This window comes from Bubalus bubalis, chromosome 14 (genome assembly GCF_019923935.1).
Source record: "Bubalus bubalis isolate 160015118507 breed Murrah chromosome 14, NDDB_SH_1, whole genome shotgun sequence".
Taxonomy (NCBI): domain Eukaryota; kingdom Metazoa; phylum Chordata; class Mammalia; order Artiodactyla; family Bovidae; genus Bubalus; species Bubalus bubalis.
Genome location: NC_059170.1, coordinates 73437184 through 73450576, shown reverse-complemented (window position 1 = coordinate 73450576; position 13393 = coordinate 73437184). Strand labels below are relative to the sequence as shown.

The 13393-nt window shown below is 43.4% G+C and overlaps 1 protein-coding gene across 14 annotated transcripts in view; it reads right to left on the bottom strand.

The window, feature by feature from the left end:
• Nucleotides 1–13393, bottom strand: part of KIF16B (kinesin family member 16B) — a 298517-nt gene that overhangs the window by 254949 nt on the left and 30175 nt on the right. For all 14 annotated transcript variants that reach the window (XM_044928275.2, XM_044928274.2, XM_044928273.2 and 11 more), the window contains exons 2-3: nt 6442–6511; nt 1779–1892 (exon numbers count right to left, since the gene is read on the bottom strand). In XM_044928275.2, the coding sequence (XP_044784210.2) occupies nt 1779–1892; nt 6442–6511 (184 nt within the window). The remainder of the gene's footprint in view (nt 1–1778; nt 1893–6441; nt 6512–13393) is intronic.

Genomic DNA, 13393 nt, shown 5'->3' with positions numbered 1-13393 from the left:
TACAGCTGTCTGAATCCCAGCAAAACCATTACAACTGAGAAGTATGCTCAGCAAAAAGATGAGATGAACTGAACACTGCAATGCCTGCATTTGACATTGGTCAACGGAACAGGCCCAGTTCTTTTCCATGACAACGCCTGACCACATGTCACATAACCCACACTTCAAAAGGTAAACAATTATTCTACAAAGCTCTGCCTCATCCGCCACATTCACCTGACTTCTCACCAACTTTCTACCACTTCTTTGAGCATCTCAACGACTTTTTTGCAGGGAAAATGCGTCCACAACCAGCAGGAGGCAGAAAATGCTTTCCGAGAGTTTGCTGAATCCTGAGCCACAGATTTTTAAGCTACAGGAATAAACAAACTTATTTCTTGTTGGCAAAAATGTGTTGATTGTAATGGTTCTTATTTTGATTAATAAAAATGTGTTTGAGCCTCGTTACCATGATTTAAAATTCACGGTCCAAAACAGCAATCACATTTGCACCACCCTTAATACCCTCAGTTTAACACCTGGAGATCTGAAGCTACATCTCGAAAGAAGCTGTTAGCAAGCCAGGAAGAAGCCCAGAGAGGCAACCAGTTTCTCCCACAACACTGTGCTTCCCCAGAACCCCACTTTGCTCTAATACCTGCTTGTCCCACCCAAGGAAACCCACTAGTCCTTCTGGTCACGTGACATGTCATCACGTGATGGTCCCCTGAAGGGCCTTCGGGTCTGTTCTCTGCCAATGTCAGGTATACATTTCAGATCACAAAAGTCCACAGCACAGGTTTCCTGGACAAACCCCATCTTCATTCTGTGTTCCAGAAAGATTCTGGGCAAAACGATCTTTCTTTCTAGAATCCTTCTTTCTGGAACCTACAATGGTGCACCCAAGAAGGGGAAGTGTGACTTGGGTTTGAAGTCTACATCCTAAAGCTCTGCATCTGGGTAGGACTCAAGGTCAAATGAGTAATCTACCAGGCTTAGCAGTACACACAGGAAGACCTCAAAGACACTGCGATCCAGTTCAGATCACCACAACAAAGCAACAACTGCAATAAACCAAGGCTCACAAATGTTTTGGTTCCCTGTGCAAATAAAAGCTATGTTTATATTGTACTGTAGTAGTCTACTAAGTGTGTAGTAGCATAATGTCTAAAAAAAATAATATACATACTTTAATTAAAAAATATTATCTTACTAGAAAATACTAACCATCATCTGAGCCTTCAACAAGTCATTATCTTGTTGCAAAAGTAATATGACAGATCACTGGTCAAATATAATAATGGAAAAAGTTTGAAATATTGTGAGAAGTACCAAAATGTGACACGGAGATACCAACTGAACAAATGCTGTTGGAAAATGACACAAACTCACTTGACACGAGGTTGCCACAACCTTCAATTTATAAAAAAAGAGTATCTACAAAGTATAATAAAGCAAAGCACAGTAAAATAAAGTAAGTCTACAAACGTCCCCCTCAAAATGCTTTATTTGCAAAGCTCCTTTAAAACTGTAGTCACTGCCAAGTTTTGAAACAAAAATTACGATCATGCTTGGAAGAGGAAAAAAAACTCCACCTTTTAGGGATGGAATTTATCTCAGGCCTAAGAGAAATCATGCTATGTAACAACCAAAAAGCTAAGTTAGCAAAGACTAATTTTATATAAATCATTTTCAGAAAAAAAAAAAAAATTAGCATGATGTTTTAAAGAGTTTGAGGGTAGGCATGTTTTTCTCAACATGAAAATAAACCAAAATAGAGATTTTTGAAATCATCATACCATTTCTTGAGAAACATAATCTGGACTTTCTGTATCAGCAGAATAAAAAGAAAAGTCGTAGGTGAAGGTCTTGGTCCGCTCTCTTCCTGAGTCCCCAGTCCCTCCTTCTGGTATCTGGAGAGAGAAGACTGTGATCATAACAGTGCAACTAGAAAAGCCATAATACTGTAAAGGACACTGCTAGCCGACAAGTAATCCACCCAATTCAAAGAAAAACAAACAACTGTGTAAAAAGTTCACAACAATCGCCAATGTGCATTATTTATACCCTGACTCAAACCTATTTAATTCCTCCTGACCACCTTCTCAATGAAGGAACAGAAAGCAAACATGAACTCCTCCCAGCCTCTCATTCAGGCCCTCTACAATACGACCCAAAGCTAACTTTTCTGGACTTTTTATCATGATTACCTTATATGAGCCTGACATTCTGGCCAAAGCTAAAGTCTGCAGAACTCCAGGGGGTGCTGTTCACACAGATGACAATGTGAGAACAGATGTGTGATCTACTGGCCCCACTGAAAACTCCAAGTCAGACGCCGCCTCTTCCATAAGGCTCCCCTTGGCACTCCATCCAGAAGTAGTTTCTCCCACCCCTAAGAGACGAGCCTCTCCCAGGACACATTCTATTATGAGTCTATTGCATATGTTTGCATACATCTGATTTATCTTGCTACATACCAAAACTGAACAAAAAAATCATGTTTAAACATCTTCATATGCCACCAACGCCTCACATAGATCCCTGGATATGTGCTAAATAAATTTAATCGGTATCATATTTGCCAACGTAATTCAGATACTACACTATGTCTCCTTTTCATCATAGGGGACTGGAATGCAAAAGTAGGAGTCAAGAGACATCTGGAGTAACAGGCAAGTTTGGCCTTGTAGTGAAAAAAAAAAAAGGAAGCAGGGGAAAGGCAAACAGTTTTACCAAGAGAACGCACGGGTCACAGCAACACCCTCTTCCAGCACAAGAGAAGGCTCTACACGTGGATATCGCCAGATGGTCAACACTGAAATCAGACTGATTATAGTCTTTGCAGGCAAAGATGGAGAAACTCCACACAATCAGCAAAAACGAGACCGGGAGCTGACTGCTCCTCAGATCATGAACTCTTTATTGCCAAATCCAGACTTAAACTGAAAAAAGTAGGGAAAACCATTAAGTCATTCAGGTATATATGATTATACAGTGGAAGTAACAAATAGATTCAAGGGATTAGATCCAATAGACAGAGTGCCTGAAGAACCATATAGAGGTTCATAACACTGTACAGGAGGTGGTGATCAAAACCATCCCAAAGAAAAAGGAATGCAAAAAGGCAAACTGTCTATCTGAGGAGGCCTTACAAATAGCTGAGAAGAGAACCAAAAGGCAAAGGAGAAAAGGAAAGATACATCCATTGGAATGCAGAGTCCCAAAGAAGGTAAGGAGAGATAAGAAAGCCTTCCTAAGTGAACAATGCAAAGAAATAGAGGAAAACAATACAATGGGAAATGCTAGAGATCTCTTCAAGACAATTAGAGATACCAAGGGAACACTTCATGCAAAAATGAGGACAATAAAGGACAGAAACGGTACAGACCTAACAGAAGCAGAAGATATTAAGAGGTGGCAAGAATACACAGAAGAATCATACAGAAATGTCTTAATGACCTAAATAACCATGACAGTGTGGTCACTCACCTGGAGTCAGTCATCCTGGAATGTGAAGTCGAGTGGGCCTAAAGAAGCATTACTTCGAACAAAGCTAGTGGAGATGATGAAATTCTAGCTGAGTTATTTTAAATCCTAAAAGATGATGCTGTTGAAGCACTGCACTCAATATGCTGGCAAATTTGGAAAACTCAGCAGTGGCCACAGGACTGGAAAAAGTCCGTTTTCACTACAACCCCAAAGAAAGGCAATGCCAAAGAATGATCAAACTACTGTACAATTGAAGTCATTTCACATGCTAGCAAGGCAATGCTCAAAATCCTTCAAGCTAGGCTTCAGCAGTACCTGAACCAAGAACTTCCAGATGAACAAGCTGGGTTTAGAAAGGCAAAGGAACCAAAGATCAAACTTCCAACATCTGTTGGATCATAGACAAAGCAAGGGAATTCCAGAAAAACACCTATTTTTTGCTGCTTTGACTACACTAAAGCCATTGACTGTGTGGATCATTAACAAACTGGATAATTCTTAGACAACGTACTTGTCTCCTGAGAAATCTATATGCAGGTCAAAAAGAAACAATTAGAACCTTAAATGGAACAACGAACTGGTTCAAAATTGGGAAAGGAGTACGTCAAGGCTGTATACTGTCATCCTATTTATTTAACTTATATGCAGAGTACATCATATGAAATGCCAGGCTGGATGAAGCACAAGCTGGAATCAAGATTGCCAGGAGAAATATCAGTAACCTCAGATATGCAGATGACACCACCCTTATGGCAGAAACAGAAGAGAAACTAAAGAGCCTCTTGATGAAGGTGAAAGAGGAGAGTGAAAAGCTGGTTTAAAACTCAATAGTCAAAAAAGTGAAAATCATGGCATCCGGTCCCAACATTTCATGGCAAATAGATGGGGGGGAAATATAAACAGAGACAGACTTTGTCTTCTTGGGCTCCAAAATCACTACAGATAGTGACTGCAACCATGAAATCAAAAGATGCTTGCTCCTTGGAGGAAAAGGTATGACAAACCTAGACAGTGTATTAAAAAGCAGACATCACTTTGCTGAAAAAGGTCTATCTAGTCAAAGCTTTGGTTTTTCCAGTAGCCATGTACAGATGTGAGGGCTGGACCATAAAGAAGGTTGAATGCCAAGGAATTGATATTTTTGAACTGTGGTGCTGGAGAAGACTCTTGAGAGTCTCTTGCACAGCAAGGAGATTAAATCAGTCAATCCTAAAGGAAATCAGTCCTGAATATCCATTGGAAGGACTGATGCTGAAGCTCCAATACTTTGGCCACCTGATGCAAAGAGCCAACTCACTGGAAAAAGACTCTGATGCTGGGAAAGATTGAGGGCAGGAGAAGGGGGTGACAAAGAATAGGACGGTTGGATGGTATCATTAACTCAATGGACATGAATGTGAACAAACTCCAGGAGATGGTGAAGGACAGGGAATCCTGGCATGCTGCAGTCCATGGGATCACAGAGTCGGACACGACTGAGTGACTCAACAACAGCACTATATGTACTATAAGCTGTAAAAAAGAAAAAATTTTAAGGTTCTTATTATTAAAATGTTTAAAACTCCAGGCACCTATTGCAGTTGTATCAAACAAAGCAATGTTTGCAAAACTCAAAAAGTAATCACGGAAAATGAGATTCCACAACACACAAAGAAAGGATATTCATCCAATGCTCGGCTCTCCCCACTGGTTCCGGTAAATACACTATTAGAATGATTGGACTTTGTCTACAGCCCTGTGAGTACATAAAGACACAGGAAGCAGAGCAAAGTGAAGGTAACTAACAGCAGAGAAAGGGTGAGCCAAGGGAGAAAATGTGGGTGGTCAGAGGAGGAGAAGCCAGGTGCGGCTGGGCAGAGCCAGGAGGAACAAGAAATGCAGGTCAGCAGAGCAAGAAAGACATTCCACTGCAGAGGCCGCAGGCGAGGGGCACTGGCGCCTCAGAGGAGGCCTTTGGAATCCCCCAGGGCACGGCCTGTTTGAAGATGGGCACATTACTGGCTTCCATCACTGGGGATCAGGTTGCATGACTTTGAAACTGGATTACAAAGTGTCCAGTCCCCTGAGCCATGAATTAACAGAAATCCAACCAGAGGGTGATCTGTACTTGGCCGCGGGGCAGCAGGCCTCTGAAAGCCAAACCTGTGAGCTACTGACAAAGCTCGGAGAAGGAGGGGCTTGGGTCCTTAGGGGCGTGATTCCTTTATTACTGATTTTACTCACTTCTTTCCCCATAAGTGGAACATATTCAGGATATTTTAAATACAAAAGAACTTGCCATCTTAGAAAATTCTGGGATTTTTTTTTCTTTTTTTTTTTTTTTTTTTTTTTTTCAGAAAAAAATGTCAGTTTTTTACATTTTTTCACCTCCTGAGTTTTGACTAGTAATACCAGCTCCTCCTGCAAGGTTTACAAAGTTACTTTCAGTAAAAATGAAAACAGGGACTTCCCCGGTGGTCCAGGGGCTAAGATTCCACACTCCCAATGCAAGAGGCCTAGGTTCCATCCCTGGTCAGGGAACTACATCCCACATTGTACAATGAAGATCAAAGACCCCGTGTGCCACAACTGGGACCTGGCAGAGCTGAATAAATAAATAAAAGTAAATATTTTTTAAAAAATGAAAACAAATCTAGGGTCAAAGCTTATAATAATCCACAATGAGCTAATTTCCAGGCTGAAAATCCCCAATAGGATAGAGGATAAAAATGCCTGGTCTCACCTCCCCCGGCTGTGGCCTGTCTCTGCAGCTAAGGTCAACAAAACCAGAGACAGGACAGGTAACAGATAATCACCTGTCACCCATTTGCTTTGTGGCCGAGCCCAAGCCAAGTTCAAGCTGACATCATTAACTGAACTGAGAGAAGAAAGCTGTGAAAACAGATGTGTCCTATTCACCCACAAACCATTTAACACTGAAACAAAGCACGTAACTCAACAGACCTGGAGCCAGGCCAGGTCACTACTTGCCTTTAAGTTTGTGATGGTCGTTTTGCTTTTCTCCATTTGAATAATGAATTTGGCTTCCAAGTCCTTTTCCCTGCAACACAAGTAATTCAGTATTGGTTAGGTAGGACAGAAAAGGGTGCTTCTACAATTTTTGTTGTGTTTACTAAAAAGTATAAATGCAAAGACAGAGACCGTGGGTGGCGCTCTGACTCTAGGTAAGAGGGCCCCGCCCACCTACGCTCCATCCAGGATGAGGACTGAGAAGAAAGAGGAGTGCGTGCTCACAGCCAGGATGCTCCCAGAGGCAGCCAGGCCACCCCCCGCCCCCACCTTCTTTCTACCTCCATCCAGAAACTGGCATTCCCAGAAAACACTGGAACAGGAAGTTAAGAGAACTCCTAAAATAAACAAGCCCACACCCACACGAGGAGGGTTGTCCCTGGTAATGGGGAGAGGAAGGTCTCTAGGTACTGCTGTGGATAGAGGCCAGGGGACCCTGAGTGGGAAATTCAAAGCGGAGAAAAGTATACACAGGAAACCACTACTTGTATTTAAAGATAAAAAGGATAACCTATTTATCTTTCAAAAGGTCACCTAGGGAGAAAGAAGAGACGGAGAACGAAGCTAGATTTCTACAAAAACATCTTGATCTGTAGATCGTGTTTAGAATGATGAAAATAATTTGCACAAAAATAAAACAATTTTTATTAAATAACCTAAAACCCAAAAGTAAGTTTAAGTCAATCAATCTGTGCACTGCACAGTGAGAACAGATCTCATGCTAGATTCCTTGGGCAGGAGGAATCTAGGCTAAGGGAAAAAAGAACTATTAATACAAAGCAATCGTCAAGTTTTTTTTAGGCATCATATTTTGGTGATAAAATAAGTGTATTTATCCTAGCATTTCTGTCTGCGTATAATACATGAGTAATACATGAGGGATAATACATGAGTAATTATGTTGCTGCCCTTGATAGCCAAGTTTTTGGTTTGAAAGGAGATACAAACATCAGATTTGTTAAAAAGAAACTGTAACACCAAAATGGAGTCACTTAAGCTAAGCCCCACCAAGACCTAATACCTAACTTAAGGCAGCTTCAGCCTCTACCAAGAGTAAGTCGTGAACCAGCCCATCTGGAAATTCCTGGTCTAAGGTAACCTGCCTGGTAAGAACCCCTGCAGTCCCCCAGGGAAGCTGACTTTGCCTGATATAATCCATTTTTTTTTAACTTCCTTGTCACAGCCTCCTTCTGCCCATAAAAGCCTTCCATTTTGTACAGCTCCTGGCAGGGCCTTTCTACTTGCCAGGTGGGGATGCTGCCAGATTCATGAATCATTGAATAAAACCAATAAGATCTTCAAACTGACTTGGTTGAATTTTTTTTTAAACAGATTGATGATGCAAGGTAAAAACTCCTTAGTCCTAAATCTAAACAGGAAACCTAAGATGAATTTTATCTGAAATTGAAAAGAAGTACTCCCCAGCTTTGTCCTCGGAAAAGGCCTAGAGTCTTATGGCCAAAGTAGTATCTAAATGCCATTTTCCACTAAGCTATGCCAGGGCTTACTAGAGACGATTCAATTCAAATATTCAGGCAGACCTCAGAGATACTGTGGGTTCCTTCCAGACCACGGCAGTAAAGCGAGTATCACAACACAGAGAGTCACGTCAACCTTGCTGTTCCCCAGAGCGTGTCAAAATTATGTTTAAAATGTGCAATAGCATTTTGCCTAAAAAAAAACAAGGTACATACCTTAATTTAAAATTACTTTATGACTAAAAACTTCTAACCATTATCTGAGCCTTTGACAAATGGTCATCTCTTTGCTGGTGGAGGGTCTTGCCTCAGTGTTGATGGCTGCTGACTGAGGCCAGGTTTCTTCATATATGACAACAATTAAGTGTTCCTCGCTGACTGACTCTTTCCTTCATGAACAATTTCTCTGTAGCATGCAATGCTATTTGATAGTATTTAAACCACAGACTCAAAATTGGAGCCAATCCTCTCAAACACCGCTTTATCAACCAAATTTATGTAATATTCTAAATCCATTGTCACTTCAACAATCGTCACAGCATCTTCACCAGGAGTAGATTCCATCTCAAGGAACCACTTTCGTTGCTCATCCATAAGAAGCAACTTCCCATCCATCAGAGTTCTTTCATGAGGTGTAGCAATTCAGTCACATCTTTAGGCTCCACTTCTAAGTCAGTTCTCTTGCTATTTCTACCACTTCTGAAGTGGTACTATTTCTTCCTCCACTGAAGTCTTGAACTCCTCAAAATCATCCATGGGGGCTGGAATCAACTCTTCCAAACACCTGCTAATGCTAGTATTGTGACTTCTTCCCATGAATCATGAATGTTCTTAATGGCATCTAGAATGTCGAATCCTTTCCAGAAGGTTTTCAATTTACTTTGCGCAGATCCATTGAAGGAATCACTATCTATAGCAACTACAGCCTTATGAAATATATTTAAAGAATAAAACTTGAAAGTGGAAGTTACTCCTTGATGCATGGGCTGCAGAATGGATACTGTGTTAGCAGGCATGAAAACAACATTAATCTCCATGGCATGGGTGACCAGGCGCATTGGCAATGAATAGTAACATTTTGAAAGGAATCTTTTTTTTTTGAGAAGGTCTCAACAGTGGGCTTAAAATATTTAGTAAACTGTGTTGTCAAGAGATGAGCTATCATCCAGGTTTGGTTGTTCCATTTACAGGGCACAGGCAGAGCAGACGGAGCATAAATTCTAAAGGGTCTTAAAATTTGTTGGAATGGTCAATGAGCATTCGTTTTAAAGTTACCAACTGCATCGCCCAATGGCAGTCCTAAACGACATCTTCTTCCGATCGCAAGCTGCTGTGTCTACACTGATTATCTGCTGCTTAGTGCAGCCACCTTCACGAATGATCTTAACTAGATCTTCTGCATCAGCAGCATTTGCTGCTGCACGTTGCACTTGGATGTCATGGAGACGGCTTCTTTCCTTAAACTTCACAATCCAACTTCTGCTGCCTTCAAACTTTTCTCCCGAAGCTTCTCACCTCTCCTTGCCTTCACAGCATGGAAGAGAGTTAAGGCCTTGTACTGGATTAAGGGAATGTTGTAGCTAGTTAGATCTTCTATCCAGACCACTCAAACTTTCTCCACATCAGCAATAAAGCTGTTTTGCTTTCTTATTCATGTGTTCACTGGAACAGCAATTTTAATTTTCTTCAAGAACTTTTCCTCTGCATTCACAGGTAGGCTAAATATTTGGCACAAGAGGCCTAGCTTTCAGCCTATCTCGACTTTTGACATGCCTTCCCCACTAAGCGTAATCACTCTGAGCTTTTGATTTGAGATGAGACATGCACCTCTTCCTTTCGCTTGAACACCTACAGGCCATAGTAGGATTATTAAGTGGCCACCTTCAAAATGACTGTGTCTCGGGGAAGAAAGAGGCCCTGACATCATGTCATTTTCCCTACCTGGGTTGTTCAATAATGACGATAACCAGCAGAACCTATAGATTAAAAAAGATTTTAGAGATTTATCCATTGACTGGATCTCAATTCATATAGAAAAACATTTTTAGAAATTATGACATGAGGGAAATATTAAGTCTGACTAGATATGTGATTATACTAAGGAATTATTAAGTGTAACAATGCTATCATGTTGAGTCTTACAAGGTCTTGACCTTTTAGAGAGAGACACTGAAACATTTCAAGTGAAATGATGTCTGGGACTTATTTTCAGATAATCTAGGAGGGGGTGGAACTGGGAAGGGGAAGCACCCTGACCACCTCAGGGTGAACAGAGACAGAACAAACACCAGCCAGAACTATCAAGCCCGAAGAGTATGCTGCGGTAAACACCATTCAAGAGCTACAGTGGATCCCCATGGCCTAATTCAGCTTCTCTAGGCCAGTCTGAGGAAGTCCAGGGTTGGGTGAACAGAACACTGGCTCAGAGACAAATAAATGAACCCCCCTCGCCTGTGTGGAGCTTCCACTCCACCCTCCAGGTCTTTGGGCAGCTCCACTGTGAACCCAAAAGTGAGAACTGCCTTGGGGAAACCCCATGTTCATGGAGCTGGAAAACACACACTTATCTTCACAGCATTCAACTTCCAAAGCACATTCTGCCCACGGAGAAAGCCAGGAGGATTCCCTTTGTTAATGACATCCCTCCCGTTTCCACCTGGGCCATTTCTCAGTCATTCGCCAGTCTACTGTGTTTAGCTCTTACACTTGAAAACCACTAATGTTGTCAACAAATAATCTGCCAGCAGCACAGAAACCACCCAGGGATCTGAGGACTAGTCCTTGACAGGCGCTCATATCACCAGCCAATTCTTACTCATAAAACAGGAAGAAAGAAACTTCTCTGACCGTCCACTGGTTAAGACTCCATGATCCCAACACAAGGGGCTCAGATTTGATCCCTGGTTGGGGAACTAAGATCCCACGTGCCACCAGGCATGGCCAAAAAAAAAAAAGAACAGACCTCACACTATACACAAAAATTAGAGATGGATCATAAATCTAAATGCGAAAGATTAAAACAATAAAGGAAAAAAATTTAAATAAAGTAAAATGAAATTGCAGGTCACATGGCACCCACCACTCTCATCGATGGGAAGCCAGAGGGAAAGGAGCCCCAGGCTCGAAGCCACGGGTCTTTGAGAGCCACTAAGTTTAAAGGGCTCTCCCAAGGATCATTGACTCCAAACCCATAGGAAGCCATGACAGTACGTGCCCAGTTTTAAATTAACATCCACTCTGTAAAGACATTAAGGAAGATACTGACTGAATGAGCATCTTTTCTACCAGCCACGTCCGAATCAAAATTGAAGATGCTCCAATAAATTAAAAAAGAAAAAAAACTGAAGACACTCAGTGGGTTTCAACAGGTTTATACAGCCTTGAAATAGCAGGTGGTGGGGCAGGATGGGATGGGGTTGGGGAGGTGGCAGGCTCACTTTTCGGAGGGTCCAGAGTTTCCTCGGTTCCTCAAAGGGCTCTGTGCCCCAAAAGATGGGAACCCCAGCTCAGACCCTTCTTATTCAAGTGCAACCCAGGAGCCAGCAGCTCCCAGAGCTCATTAGCAATGAGGGATCTCGGGTCCACCGCAGACCCGCTGAACGGAACCTTCTTGGGACAGGAGCCCCGAGGGACCCCGGTGGCCCCTGACACTGGGAGGCCGGGCTGGGGCACTGTCTGAACATGACAAAGTCATAATCGGCCTCAGTTACTCTCACGAGACACACTCCACCATGTAATCTGCTTCCTACGCTGGGAAACATGCTAACTTTGTACTTCGACCTTTAAGTCTTACTTGTAAAATCTCATGACAGAACTGGAGATAACCTCGGTCAGCTGACACTGTCTTGACTCTTGGTTCTGAGTTGTACGGTGGCTTCAAACCAAGAGCAATACATGTCTAACATCATCAGATCTCAGAAGTCATCTGAGTGTCCTGATCTCCAGCCTCCCACATCCTTAGTACCTGGCCAAGCTTCCAGCCCTCTCAATACCCAGACGGTTTCCCAAAATCACTGTAAGGCTGCTGCCAATAGCTTGAAGTCATTTTAAGTCACAGCACAGGTCATTAAGATAAATAAGGAAAGCCATCTGTTCCATAAGGAAATTTCACAAATAACAATTTCCTAGATTGCTTCTTTCTTAAGCATAAAAACTAAAATTGTAAGAAAAAGGTGTATCTTTACTCTGAAAGTAATCTTTAAGAATAGCACTATAACTATAAAGAAGCTAGCTAGCGATTTAGCCATAGACAGTGAATCTCAATCTAGTTACGGAAAATACGGGAAAGCCAATGTAATCTCTAGAAAGTGGTTATGATGGCTAGTGTGATTAAATGCTGAAAGGAACCCCTGATGCCCTCATCCCCGGTGGATTCCAGGCAGCTCTCCGGCTTCCTAGGATTTCAGAGATGACGAAAGGAAGGCGGCGGCCCCTGGCTCCTTTCTCTCCACCCTGCTGACCCTACCACCCAGGCTCCTCGTCCCCTGGAGACTGGCTTTTGCTCCAGCCTCTTCTGCACCCCCAGGGCTTCTAAGTATCGCGGGTGGCTTGAGGTCCACATGACACTCCCTCGGGCAGCCTTGCCTTCTCCCCTTCCCCCCAACCAACAGTCCCATGTGACCTACCGCCAGGCTACCAACCTTGGTCACCTCTGCCACCATCCCAGGTCGGCCACCACCTCCTCCTCGAGTCTCTTTACCTCCAGCCTTTTCCTCCCCTCTTTCTGAACATACAGAGCATCACGTGGTTCCCCAGCTTTATAGCAACGTCCAAGGGCCACAGGGTGAAGCCCAACTCCTGGCTATACCCAAGGCCTTCCGACCCAACTCAGCCTAACCATCCACACTACTCCCCCCACATCCCGGGCAGTGTGCAGCCTGCCCTCCATATCTTCCTGAGGCTTCACTGAGCCTCCGCCCCAGCCCCTCGTGAGCTGGTCTCACCCCCCGAGTGTGAACCTCCAGAAGGAAGGACTGCATGTGACAGGTGTGCACGCCTGCAGCTGGCGTGGTGGGTGCCCGTAAGACAGTTGCCGAATGTGACAGACCAACTGATCAAGACCAAAGCGCTGAATGGACACTCCCCGTGCAGACTGCTCTTCCCCGGGGGCATTCCCCTCCTGAGGGCCACGCTCCCCACTGGTCTCTCATCATTTCTGCTTCTAGATTCCCCACTCAGGCCCTCGAGTGAGGCTCGTCCCAGGTCTAGACTGACCCCCAACCCTGTGAACCTTCAAAAACCCCTTCATCCCACCCACACGGGCTTCAACCCCGCTGGTGTCATCTCTCCTGTCGTCTAGAGGGTCCCAGGGAAGCAAGAAGCCCACTTCCTCTGCACCCCACAAGCTGAGCCCCCTGCACAAGGGCAATGCTCATAACCACAGCTCAGTGCTCTGTATTCCAGCCCTTCAGCTAAAATCCACGTGACGCCAGGCT